Below are 14,767 nucleotides of genomic sequence, written 5' to 3' on the forward strand. Positions count from 1 at the left end.
AATCTTAGAAACTTGAAAGAAATATAAGAAATTCTTATATGAATTGAAAAAAGAAGAAAGCAGAACTGAGATTAGCATGTGGAGTGACTCCAATAATGTAAAGGAAATCTACTTTTAAAAGATAGAATTCATATAAATATAATGAATAATCTTGACTCCCTAAGCATTAATAGTATGTTTTATCCTTTCCCCCTCTTGATTAAAAAGAAATAGACTACATGCATAGTTGATGTGTTGGTTTGTTTTGCTTAAATTTCTTTGTTATGAGGAAGGTTCCTTTTGGAAAATACAGGGTTAAAAGGGAGTAACATTGATAGTTTAGAACATAAAAAGTTCACTAATAAGAGAAATGCACATTAAAACAATTTTTAAAGTATAATTTCAATTTCATTGAACTGACAAAAATAATTTAAAACCAATGAAATTTAAAACCCATGCATTGTGATAAAACAGGTACATACTCATATCTTGTGGAATTGCACACTTGTAAAATTTTTGGAGCATGATCTGGCAATGGAAAAAAAGTTGCAAGAACAAACATCTCCTTTGATCCCATATTTGGCAATAACTTGAAAGTGTAATAAAAGAAAATAAAACAATGCTGTAAGGGTGAAAAGGGGGTTTTATGGGTTCAATATATTAAAGATTGTCACCAGAGAATTGAACTATTATCAATCCTCAATTAAGAATAATCTCAAATCAAAATTGACTTTTATGGAAATTTATTTACATGAGAAGAGAGAGAGGAAGTACAGAAATAAGAATCTATCCCACTGATTAGTCCAGGTATATCTTGACCCTCAGGCCTGAGGCCCTGAGGTGAATGGAGCAAACTTCATTCACAGAGTCTATAAAAAGAAGTTTCTTAATAGAAGTTCAGGAAGATTCAGTCTTTAAACTTACCACATGGGACAGTCTCGGTCACAAACCAGCAAAGCTCCCTCAGGTCCACTTCACCAAACCAGAAGCAGCCTCACTCACTCAATTCCCTCTTTTATAGGGGTCACGTTTATCGGTCACTTCCAGTGCCTTCTCCTAGCCTGCTTGTCTAATCTCAGAGAAAGCGTAGGGGGCGCACTGTTGATTCTGATTCATTACTCACTCTAGCTCACCTGGGTTAGGATCTCCCAGAATTGGAAGGTGCTCTCACCTTTGGTGATTAAATCTAAAGATGGGCTGTGTAGACTTAATCTAATTATCACAATACAAAGTTTGTTGCTCAAAGATTTTTGTAGCACCATTACATGCAGTTGCAAAAAACTGAAGAAACCTAAATATCTAGTACTTAGGAAATCATTGAATCAGTTATAATACATTAGTCTACTGGAATGCTTTAATGCAATTCATCTCAACAGGTTTAAAGAATAGAAAGAAATATGCAAAGATCTTAATTAAGTTATAAAAAGAAAAAAGCAGAATCAGAAGAAGAGAGCATGCACTACTTACTGGCATATGAAAAGAAAACTATATAGGAATAAACAGGCAAAGAGTTCTACTGGGGACTTGGAGTAACTAGGTATTTGTTATGATTGTTGGTTGAACTTCATTTATTTAAACATAAGTTGTCAGGGCAACCAAGGTGGCTCAATGGTTTGAGAGCTAGGCCCTTTGAGAGACAGAATGTCTTGGTTTCAACTCTGCCCTCAAATACTTAACTGTGTGACTCTGGGAAAGTCACTTGACCCCCATTGCCTACCCTTACCACTCTTCTGCCTTGGAACCAATACACAGTATTGTTTCTAAGACGGAAAGTAAGGGTTTTTTAAAGATTAAAAAAAAAACAAAAAACATAAGTAGTTGTAAAGCAAATTTAATTTGGTCCATTGTTTACTGTTTTGTTAAAACTTTTTAAGGAGAAGAAAATAGCAGCTTCCGATGCATTTATTTATATTCCCATTTCTTAAAAATATGTTGGTTACGTCAGGCCATGGAACCTTGCAAAACCTTTTTAAATTAGATCTATAATCATGGAGAAAAATTTTATATAATTATCCACATAGAAAAAAACAAGTAGATGAAAATGTGAAGTATTCCAATTTTGACCCATCAGAATATCTATATCTCTATTTAATATATAGTATTTGTATATATATTTACAGACATAATGTGCTCAAAAATCTGGGCTCAGAATTGAATAGGAGGAAGGGAACTTGATTAATTTGGGAAAATGCCCCCTACTTTCAGTGTTGCCAAGCTTCTCCCTAGAAGAACAAAGCAAAACCAAAAAAAAAAAAAATCCGCAACATTCATTCAGTAATTCTATATCACTGAATCATGGAAAACCATAATCAAAATACTAGAACACCCAAAGGGCAATGTAGTGATGTCTGATGGATATAAATAAACACAAAAGATGTAATGTAAAAAGTTATTAGAGATTTTTGAGTGGAAAAGGAAGTAAATATACTATAGGGTGAAGGATAATAGATCACTTATGTCCCTTCATGTTTACCAGCATAATGTCAAGAGGCTAGAGATGGAGAAATCATGAGATATGATATATACAGGAGTGAAATAGAATGACATAGTTTGGAGAGTTTGTGGTTTCTATAGAGGGAGGGTTGGCCACATTATTGATACCAGACAGTCACTGAAATGTAATTTTTTTTAAACCTGTATATCTTCTTACAATCAATACTGGGTATTGATTCCAAAGCAGAACAACAGTAAGGGTTGTGCAATTGGAGGATGAGGAGTATGTGTGTATGTAAGTGATTTGCCCAGGATCACACAGCTAGGAAGTGTCTGGGACTGGGTTTAACGCAGGACTTTCCCATCTCTAGGCCTGGCTCTCGATCCACTGAGCCACCTAGCTATCCCCAGATATTCTTTTTAAACCTTAGTAAGTTAATGAGATATATAGCTTAGTAGGGACTTTAAGGTTTGGAGTTTTAAGCCTTTGGGACAAAGAATTTTTTCAGATAATAATGTAAAAATAGCTCACATTTCTGGTATTTTTAGCAAATGAGAGAATAAGCAGGATTAAATTGGTCTACAGGAATGCTATAATGCAATTCATCTCAACAAATATAAGAAATAGAAAGACATATGTAAAGACCTTTATGAAGTTGTAAAGTTATTGAGAATCATGTTTCACTATTTTTTCAACCCAAGTCCAGTATAGAAATACAATAAGACTTCTTGTAAAGACCTTTACGTGCTATTTTATAAGGCTTATTTCTTGAGACTTGAAGATACCTAATTTGCCTTAATTTTCCTTTCTTACAAAATGAGTAGAATATGCTGGAGCTTAATATTTTTGTATCATAATTGATTACTTTTTGATGAAGGGCTTTAATCGTTAACTAGATTAGAATTGAGCACGTTGCAATATTGTCTTGTATTTACACTAAAGTTCTACTAACTGTTTTATTGGAGTAGAAAAGGGATTGAATGAAGTACTGCTATTTTATCTGTTAGTTTGTCATATATAATAGCTAATTATCTTATTTTAGTGTTCAATTTTTTTGCTGACTTGGCTTCTTTTGAAAAATATTAAAACCTGTTATAAATAACATTCTCTCAGAGAACAATTGATATCTTTGAAATTAGTGGATGAAATATGAACTTATTCCTCCTTTTTTCTTGCACTTTTCTTCATCAGTTGTCACATTATTTAGTACTACAGTATATGAAACTGTTAACTTTGATATTTAAGCTGTTGATTCACAAATAAGGATAGCTATTAATATTCTTGGTGATAATACACTTGTATTAATAACTACAAATGATTCAGCTACTGACCTGAGTGATGAAAAGTTATAAAAAATAAGACATAAAGGTTTTAATGCATGATAAATAATACTTAATCTATATTTTCTACTTTAGGTCAAAGAAAACAAAAAATTCAATTGATAAATCAACAGAAACTGATAATGGTTATGTATCCCTTGAAGGGAAAAAGACATTTAAAAGCAGTGAGGATGGAATACAAAACCATGAACCTCAGTGTGAAGTCATTAGATCAGAAGAGACAGGTTGGAGCACAGGAACAATCAGGAATACACCCAATAGTCAGCATAGAGTAAGTATGATTTACTGAATTTTCTTGAGTAATATTACTTTAATTAATATGAAATTATTTAAGGCCAGTAGTAAGACTATGGTCATAAGAAAGTTCCTTTTAACTTACTCTGTAATCCTTTACAAATTGTTTTTTATGGACTAATTTAAAACTGGAGAACTCAGGTTAAGCAGGTTTAGCTCCATTATAGAAATATAGTTCTTTAAGCTTTACTAAATTCTTTTCTCACAACAACCCTATGCTGTAGGTAGTCCAGATTACCAGGTCCCACTTTGAATACTACTTGTATGACTTTGAATAAGACAGTTAAACTTTGTGGGACTCATTTTCCTAAAAGGAGGGAGTTAGGCCATATGGCCTCTGAAGTCTCTTTCAGGTTCAGTTGTGTGATCCCATGACCTCAGTGCTTTATTCTTATCCTTCTTTTCCTTGGAGATTTCATCCTTATTTTAAGGCTTTCATTTTCACTTCTTCCAAATCTACAAATAACTTCAACCTTTGAGTGATACTCCTAGTTTTCCAACTGTACTCACAAGCCACCACAATCTCAACATATTCAAAACTGAACTTTTTTTTCTCTCTGCTGTTCCATCCCCTACCCCATATCTTGCCCTCTACCTAAACATTTCTATTACTGTTGTTGAAACAATTTTCTTATAGTCATCTAGGTTTAAAACCACATATTTTCCTTTGAGTCTTCCCCCTCTGTCACTTGTCAAAGGCAGTCAGTTGCCAAGTCCTTATGTAAGCTCCTTGAGAGCAGGGATTGTTTCACTTTTGTTTGTATCCTTAGCACTTAGTATAATGCCTAGTAATGGTAAGCACTAAATAAATGCTTCTTGATTGATTGTTGATTCAACCTGAAATATATCTCCCATCTCTGCCCTTCTCTCTGTTCTGGATGACTACCACCTTAGTTCTGGACTATTATAATAACTTTCCAACTTGTTTACCTTCCTCCACTCAATTAGTTCTTCTTGGATTCCAATCTGTTCTTCACACAGCTGCCAAAGTTATATTTCCATAATGTACAGCTTGGAGCCTTTCAATCATCTGTTGCCATAATCTAAAATTCAGTTTCCATAGCCTGGACTAAATACCTCTATGATTCTATTCCAACCCATTTTCTGATCTTGTTTCACACTATGAAATGTAGCCTTGCTCTTAATTCATTTCTTCTTCACTACTACTTGTTGAAATCCTTCTCTTAAAACTAATCACTTGTGAAAACTCCTCCGGGATACCTTTCCTCCTTCACTACCTTTCCCCTCCCCCATTTTTCTCTTCAAGTTTTCTTGGCACTTTGTTCCTTTTATTTGGCCTTTCATTGTGTTGCATTCTGCCTTGTATCATTCTTATTTTTGTGTGCCAACTTTTTAGAATGTCGCCTTCTTATGGGTATGTCTCACATCTAGCTCAATGCTGTGTAGGTTTTTTTTTTTTTTAAATTTTTATTTTAAACCCTTAACTTCTGTGTATTGACCTATAGGTGGAAGATTGGCAAGGGTAGGCAATGGGGGTCAAGTGACTTGCCCAGGGTCATACAGCTGGGAAGTGTCTGAGGCCGGATCTGAACCCAGGACCTCCTGTCTCTAGGCCTGGCTCTCAATCCACTCAGATACCCAGCTGCCCCCATGCTGTGTAGGTTTTTAATAAATGTTTCAGATGGAAGGAATGAATGAATTTTCAGTCATCTTTGCATTTGATGTGTAAATATATAAATGTTAATAAAAATTTGTATATGTTAATAAAATTATAGTCAGATGAGAAACTGCTCTAGCATAAATCAAATGTCATGCTATAAATATTACTTTATGCACTGTAAAAACACTACTAATAATCTTTAAAAACAAATACACAAACCAAAACAAATTTTTCTTCTGGTACATAGGAAAAGATAACATTAGGTTGTTGTGAGCAAAGGTTAATAATGAAGCTCTAGGCATAGATAATTTTTATTTTCTGTGAAACCCAATAGGTTTCTTTTCTTTTCTTTTTTTCTTAGCTATCAGGAAACTTAGAGAAAAAGTTGGTTCCCAACTTTAGCAATTAGCTTACCTCAGGTATCTGGTAACACCCACAGTTTTTGCCATTTTTATAGAGTTCTATTTTTATTCTTAATTGTCCTATTTTTGCATTACTTAATTTTGTAAGCACTCTAAAGTCATTTTTGGAAGTAGGTAAGGTACAAATGCTAAAAAGATAATCTCTTAATGCATAGCTTGACAAAAGGTTTCTACAATACCTAAGTGTCTGAGGAAGTTTATAAAAACATCTGTTATATAATCTGATTTTTCAAGCACATTTTCATGAAAGGCAATTCCTTCCATTTAATGAATTATTCTAGAGGAAATTGGGGAAGTATCTTTGTATTATTTGTTCTCAAAAAATTATTCCCAACATCTAAAAAAATCAGTCATCATAATTGTATACTCTTTTTCCCCCTTTTCTATTGTTTAATTTTTATTTTGAATTTAACATACATCAAATAAAATATCTTTTATTTAAAATAATATTTTATTTTTCTCCTATTATGTGAAAAACAATTCTTTAACGTTCATTTCTTTTGAATTTCAAGTTCTAAATTCTTTCCCTTCTTCTAACCCTCCTTGAGAGGGTCCCTTACTTCTCCCTGATTTCCCCTCTCCTTGACAGGGCAAGTAATCTGATATAGATTTCATATATGCAGTCATTTAAAACATTTTCCCAAATTAGTTGTTTTGTAGAAGAGATCTATCTCCAGTTCTATCTTGAAGGACAGATGATATTTTTCACAATGAGTCTTCTGGGATTGTCTTGGATTACTGTATTGCTGAGAATAACTAAGTCATTCACAGTTTGCCCATCAAGAAGTATTGCTGTCATGTTCTTTTGGTTCTGCTTACGTCATGTAAGCTATGTACTCTTAACAGTGTATCTGTATTGATCAACTTAGGACAACCAAAGGATAATCACAAATGTCTCAGATGAAGTATCAAGTGAGGAAGGCCTTGAAACAGGATACCCATTACGTCGCCACATAGACAGAGCCTCTGAAAACATCCTCCGAAATAGGAAGTCACATCATTATAAGAAGCATTATTCTACAGAGGTATGCTTTGTCCTTTTTAAAAAATTTGTCCTATTTTTAAAAGATTTGCTTGAATACAATAGCAAAAAAAACCCTTTCATCTCAATGGTATTTATTTATTACATATCAATTATGTTGAATCTTTTTTTCTCAATGATTATGGTTATTCAAAACATTATTATTAATTCAAGATAACAAATATTTCCTTCCATCAGTATCATTATAAATGTGTTTTGCCTATGTGGAATGCATAGGCAAGTGGGAATCTACTTAGACATTTGTGTTGGTTTTTCTTTTCAAATAATTATTTTGGTCTCTAGTTTTTCAGACTTTGTATCATGGGCTTGACATGTCTAAGTTACATCAAGGTCATTGCTCCTGGTTTTATAGAGGCCACTCAGCAAAGCTGTCAAGTTCCATGGGTTTTATAGGAAAAGGTTGAGTTTTTTGCTCAGGTGCATTGGATTGCTTACTCATTTTTGATGTCTCGGGCATAGAGAGACAAAAGACTAGCCATTGGCCCTCATCCTCCATAAGTTTCTAAACTAGTGAAGTTGCAGACAGAAGATTTCAGACAAAAACAGAATGAGGAAAATGTCTAGAGAAGAGATACCCTGGAACAAATAAGCCTTATGGATTTCAGAGACCCTCCCAAAACAGGTGTTCTTCTTTTTTCTTTTTTCAGAATATTGTAAATTTCAACATGTAATGCAGCATTTAAAGTGCAGTACATGATGAGAAATAGGAAAAATAGATAATTGTGTACATTATATTAGCTTCAAAAATAAGGGCATTTTATCCAATAATTATGACATTACAACAAATATTCAGTTACATAGTTAAGTACTTAACTGTCTGGTAGGAACTGGAGATTTAAAGATGGAAAATTGGCATTCCTTTTTACAATGTAGATGGTAAAATTTAAAATAAAATTACCCCAAACAGTAAGTATTGGGCATATAAAATAGCTTATGTTAAGTACATAGGATCAGTGACAGATGAAGAAAAACAAAATTATGTTCATTAAGATGCTTTGCAGAACTTAATGCACTATATAAAGCCTCAAGCTTCACCTCCCCTCCTATTAGTAGCCTTTAAACTTTAAAACTAAAGTTTTAAGTATGGGAAAGGAGACCAAAGTTAAAAATTGCTTCTTATTTATAAGGTATTTGATATAAAATTTATTTTTAATTATTCTGTTTTCATAATTTTACTAGGATTTATGTAGAACATCATGATTATTCAAATTTAAGAAACCCTTAAGAATCAAAGGAAATAAATATATCATTGCCAAGATGAACATGTTCTAAAATTTAGGGCCATCAAAGTATAATCTTTTGTTTTTATTACTGCTGCAATTTTACATTTCATTCCACTTAAATACTTGAAGGATTTTGGGGTTTATCTTGTATAAGTATCGTATGGGGTATGTTCCCTAATATGATATTTCTTTGACATACCACAGAGATAATTTTGTTTGATTCTATGATTATAAGACACTTAAATAGGGAAACATTTTAACTAACGTTGTTTACCACTGTCATGGATGGTTTGCCATTGTCATAGATGATATCCAGTATTATCTAAATAAAAGAGGTGAATTAGTTTGCAGATGATATTATGTTAATTTCATAAAACCCCAGACATTTCAGAGCAGTGATATACAAAAATCACTCAAAGGTATTTAGCCTAATAATCAGCAGTAGGGAAAATCAAGTTGTTAAAGAATCTTTTTTTATTTTTATACTCATGTCTATTTGGGAGGAAAGCCCATAAAAACTGACCATCGATAATATATTTTGGAAAGATGTGCAGATGAACCTGTCTGGAATTAAATAGGATAAAAACAGCAGGCATTTAGGAAATCGTTCAATATTTTCCAAGGCCCCAAGTTTCTCTTTGAAGTAAAAACCTATCATTTTCTCACTGTATTTGTTTAGTGATGCCTTATATTGAAGTCATAGAATGTTCTAATTTTCAGAGAATCACATCTGCACAAAGAGCATTATCAAGGAGATTATGATTAGAAAATGAGGTGTTTTCATCAGCTAACCAGAGTTAAAGACAGTTACCATGTTGTTTGGTACTTGAATCTCATTAAGAGAAGGCTTCAAGCAAGTTTTGAGTAGCTCTAGTATGGAATATTTATGAGGGGATATGAATGAAAGTTGTATAGGATGAAAAAACATTGGTATGCAATTTTCTGCACTAATGTAGGGAGTGCCCCCATCAATGAGATCACATCAATTGATGTATTTAAGTATTATAACATTTGATAGTTGGTATTTCTAGTTAAATGCAATTTAACCAGAAGATTTTTATGCAGCAGTATACCTTATGAATAATGCTTACATTGTTACACTGTGTTAGATTACAAAGATCTAGATTTTTATAGTGCCAATCCTGGCTTGATAGAATGCTTGGCTCTTAATGAACTATCAGCACTTATTGAACTTTTATAAGGAAACTTTGGGGATTTCCCAAAATCAGCTTATTTTTTGATATCTTTAGGCAGGAGTATTAAATTTTTATAAGTACTTTTGTTAGCTTTTTTCCTGCATTTAATTTTTATAATTGAGAAGTTCATTATGTACAAGATATACTTCAAGGATCCTTCATTTTATTGGGGTGTAGCTATTTTCTAATACAAATTACGACTATTCTGTATGCCATAGTGGTTTAGCCTGTCTTTATGTGTTGCAGTGGCCAAAAGAGTCACCCTGTGCACAAACCGTTATTGAAAAACATTTCTGAATTTGATAGGCTGGTATATCAACAACTGACGTAAATTTTTTCCTGGACCGTGCTCAAAGCCTTATAAAAATCTTATGAGGATGTTCCAGAGCTTGCTGTTAATTATAGCCTTTGGGAACTCACAGATCCACACAATAATGAGAATAATAATACAAAAACTTTTAAAATATTGGAATCCTTTTAATAGAAATCTTTTCAGTATATAATATGGTTCCTTGACATATGAAACATACTGTGTAAAAGAAATGTCACCTATTCTAGATGCTCAGTCATCTTTATGAATATCAATATTTAACAGTATAAACACAATAGTATTTCTCTCATGTATTCTTAAGATCAATAGGACTGTTTGTCCATACCCTAAATTGGTTTAGATATCTTTATAACTTTTCCCTTGTCAGCTGTCAGACTCACTGCTGTCAATATGTCTGCCTCTAGAGGATCTCTTCCTCTCACCATATCTAATATATTATCTCCTATAAGTGTGCTAAATCAGTGAACTTCATTCTCATAAAATACTAAGTCAATAGGATATTGGAAAGTCCCTTTGGATAATTACAGGTTTCCTTTAAAAGTATAGTGTTTAGATTATGCAGCAAGTTTTTTATACCTCTGAAGCTTTTTTTTTTTAATCTTTTAAGTGCTGCTAGAATCTGACCACCAAATAAATAATAAATTACTGTTAATTTTGCCTCTATAAAAATCTTAAGCTTGCATCCTAAAACTTTTCTGAAGCTAAGTAGGTCTGGTAATTAAGTGATAGACATTATATGAGATAAACTGCTCTGGCCCTCATTTTCTCACCTATCCTGACTAATTTCCAGGGTCTAGTCTAGATCTCTGATATCTTCTAATTCTAATAAAGTAAAACATCAGGCAGAAGGGATCATCTGCTCAGAGGGAATTAAAGAGTGGTAACATAAGAAGAATCCTCCAATAGTTGGGGAGAAATTGAGACCTAAGAGTTTGATCTTTTCAGAAATTGCTTCAGGTAGCATGTGTCTTATTTTATTTGAGGAGCCTTTATAGCCTTAGGGAACAGGACAAAATTCTGAGAATATATTTGAGAAGAAATGCAGACCTCAACTGAGAACTATTACCAAAAAGGAAGCTTTTTCTTAACTAAGTTCAGTATTCATCCAAGAAAATCTTACATTTAACTTTTTTTTTTTGCATTATGGACCCCTTTTTAGCAATCTAATGAAAGCTCTGGTCTGCTCAAAATATTGTTTTCAAATACAAAGGAAACCAGTTACATTGAAACACAGTTCTTAAAATATTAAAGAAACACACAAATTCTTTTGTGTCCAGTATTTGGAGTTGAAAGGAGAGAGAAGCAACCTAAACTGATGTATTTTTGTCTCTTCTTCCTTTCTTCATACTATGTTCAAATATCATACCTCTGCTCTTAAGCAGTCCTACCTTGTAGTGAAATCTTGAGCAAGAAATGGAATGGGAGGATTAAAGTAGGGGGCCCAACAATTGCTAGGAAAAGAATTGGACTCAGAAGGGAGGCTGGGGAAATTCATCTAGATATAATGGAATGTACAGTTGGAGTTCAGTTTTTAAAAAGTTATTAAAAATATTTTTTTCATCCAGAATAGGAACATGAAATAATTGTTACCATTTTAATTTTTTCCTGTTTTAACATATATGTGAATATATTTGTTTACAAAAAAACGTAGAAATTCATAAGTATAAATCTGAGCAAGCTTCAGCTAGGGAATCTCAGGGAAAATATTTGCATTTGTGAATCAGGCATTACTATGGTTTACTACCATCACCTGGTGGCAGCATAGCTAAACTTCAGGGAAAATCTCTAAAGGACACGATCAAATTCAGAAAGGCAGAAACAGTAAAACGTCATGAATTAAGGATACCACCTATTGCTGACTAAAGAAAGGATTACGTTTTAATGTGACATGTACCGTTGATCTCCTAATAATTTCTGATTGTGTAGTAGTACTTCTGGTTTACCCATTTATCCTATTACAATTCATGGTTTGTGTGTGTGTGTTTTTTTTAACTGTAAAGTTTTCTTAACCAGTCTTTCCCTACCCCTTTTTAGTCAAGTGATTTTAGTTCTTTGTTGCTATTCATTTTAGTATTTTGTTGATCTTCAGATTATCCAGGTTATTTTGAGTTTTATCTTGTCTCAATGTAAACAGATTCAGCTAATTTGGTATAAACTGAATTGGTAGTTATCACTATCATCATTAAAACTATTAAATAATTTTGGCACAAAATAAAGAAATAAATAATCTTGGTAGTAGGTTTGCACTCTATGAGATACTGTTTGGTAATTCCCACCAGCTTATTGTTGAACTGCAGACTAATCATCAGCTTTGCATACAACACTTCAATCAGTTATATCCCACTATTATAGTCTAGATAGGTCCTCAGTTGTTAATGTTATATGTATAATACATATATTTATTATATATATTCTTTCCCTTGAATGGCCTATTTTTCTGTCATTTAAAAAAACTGATTGGCTCTTTTTTTTTTTTAGAGATATATTGGTTCCTACTTAATTAAACCTTTAAACTCTTCTAGCTGATTATTGGTTTATTTTTGAATTATTTATCCAATATCCAGTTTTCAAATCCAGAAACACTTTATGCAGTGGCCCACTGCTTCATCTGGGAGACCACTATAGAAGTTTGCCCATGTTTCTTCACTTGGCCATTATTTACACTGTTACTCAAAGTGTATTCTATTGGAGCCAAAAAGAAAAAAAAAAACCCAAAACAGAAGACTGTTGCTGCTTGCTCAGTAACAAGTACATGCTTGCTTGCTTGGTGATAAAGTTTAAGGCAGAATTTTTGTAGAAGAGGCTGGTATACATGGAAGTTTCTAAGAGGTCAAAATAAAACTGAATTCATTCTCTCTCACTGAAAAAAAAATCCAATATCTATATCTTGTGTTAGAGTTAAGCCAACAATTTTTTATTTGTTCTCTTTTAATTCAGAATTTTCAATTAGTCTAATTTAGGTTTTAACAACCAGCCTGTGCAAGGATTAGAATTTAAATTTCAAGATTTCTGCCATGTATGAGCTAAGGATTGTAAATGGAATTTTTTATTTCTTTTTAAAATTTCATCTTCATTCTATCAACATATTTATTCAAAAGCACATTTCATTAATTCCACTTGTAAGATGTTTCATAGCATAGTAGAAAGAGCCTTAGGCATGGAATTATATAATTTTGGTTCTTAGTTCTATCACCTACATGATTTTTAGCACGGTGCCTGCCACATAGTGGGTGCTTAATGAATATTGACTACTGACTGACATAGCTTTATGACTTTGGAACAGTTTCAGTTTCTATAGAGATCAGTACTTGTAGGTAAATGTGGTTATTGTATGGGTTAAGTGAGTTAATATATATCATGGTATATTTTAACTAAAAGCAATATCTAAATATAAGCTTATTATTATAGTACTTTGATGTATATATCTTTGTTTAGACCTTTAAACAAGCATACCTTTTATCTTTAGAAAGTCACATGGTATGGTAGATAGAGTTCAGAATTAAGTTCTGAGTTAGGTCCAAAGTTAAGTTTACTGCTTACTAGCTGTATGACCTTGGGCAATTCACTTAACCCTACTAACTAACTAACTAACTACTAACTAACGTTCCTGTTTCCTCTTATATGTATTTGGGATGATATCTGCTCTGCCTACTTCACAAGATTATTGTGAAGTTCAAATACTTTATATGAAAATATTTTCTGAAGTTTTCAAATAGTATATTATAAATTTTTTAGTCTTCGTGCACCATCAATTTCAGTTAAATTTATGTACTTGACCATGTTATGAAAAAGAGAAGAAGCATGAAAATAGGGATTGGCTTTAGAAAGCCCTTCCTGCTTTAAAGTCCTGTCTTTTGACAGACCAGTTGTGTGAGCGTGGGCAAGTCAGTTATCTTTTTCAGATTGCACTTGAGTTACTTCTCTGTGTTGGTAGAAGGCATTGGGAGTGCCTAAAGATATGGAACAAAAAATCCTAAAACAACATTAGCAACATATATTTGATATTTCTGGAGTTGTATAATTTATTAGCGTGATTGTTTTCCTAAAATGATAAACTTCACGGTTTTTAGAAGTGACAATTCTCAAGCAGATGGAATTCTATACAATAAAATAACCAAAGCACTTTGCCTTGCTTCTCCCCTAGAGATTGTTATAAAATATAAGCTACTTAAATGTTTTAAATTTTAAGTGCATGTGACTTATTTTGTATTGCCTTTCACCTTTTATAATATTATCTTCTATTTCAGAAGTTTTGAGTCTGAAATATTGTAATACAGCATGTCCTTAAAGTCTTAGTGAAGATCTAAGTTGTGTAAAAAAGGGGCTTTAAATTGCACTAAGACTTTTGGAACACCCTGTATAACTTTACTTTTTTTTTTTTTTAATGTGCAAAACAGCTTTGGCTCTTTAGAATTTTTGCCTTTCATTCATTTTCTTTTTTACTTAGCAATAATTATTTTCTCTCTCATTTCTTCTTCCTTTGAGGGAGAACAAATATTGTAACAAATATTCATAAACAAAACAAATTCCCATGTTTTCCTGTCTAAAAAATGTGCTTTACTCTGCTCAGTTAGTCTATCACCTCTTTGTCAGGAGAATGAATAGCATTCTTCATCATTAGTCCTTTGAAATCATAGTCAGTCATTACTTTGGACAGAGTTCTTAAGTCTTTCAAAGTTCTTAACTGTTTTCCTGCTAATATTCACTTTTCTCTACTTTCATTTACTTATTATTATTCCTTATTCTTTCCACCTTTGCATTTCTAACTCTATTATTTCCTTATATTAGACCAATAGAAACTCTAAAGCTACTCCGTTATCTTAAGTACTTTATAAACATGTAAAATATAGATATCTACAACACATATAAAGCTTTGTAGGAAAAA

General features: G+C 32.5%; 1 protein-coding gene across 1 annotated transcript in view; it reads left to right on the plus strand.

Moving 5' to 3' along the window:
* The window catches only part of PHTF2 (putative homeodomain transcription factor 2), a 130,620-nt gene that overhangs the window by 84,670 nt on the left and 31,183 nt on the right, over positions 1-14,767 (plus strand). The window contains exons 9-10 of the mRNA XM_044679924.1: positions 3,829-4,024; positions 6,960-7,115. Of these exons, the coding sequence (XP_044535859.1) occupies positions 3,829-4,024; positions 6,960-7,115 (352 nt within the window). The remainder of the gene's footprint in view (positions 1-3,828; positions 4,025-6,959; positions 7,116-14,767) is intronic.

This window comes from Gracilinanus agilis, chromosome 5 (genome assembly GCF_016433145.1).
Source record: "Gracilinanus agilis isolate LMUSP501 chromosome 5, AgileGrace, whole genome shotgun sequence".
NCBI lineage: Eukaryota > Metazoa > Chordata > Mammalia > Didelphimorphia > Didelphidae > Gracilinanus > Gracilinanus agilis.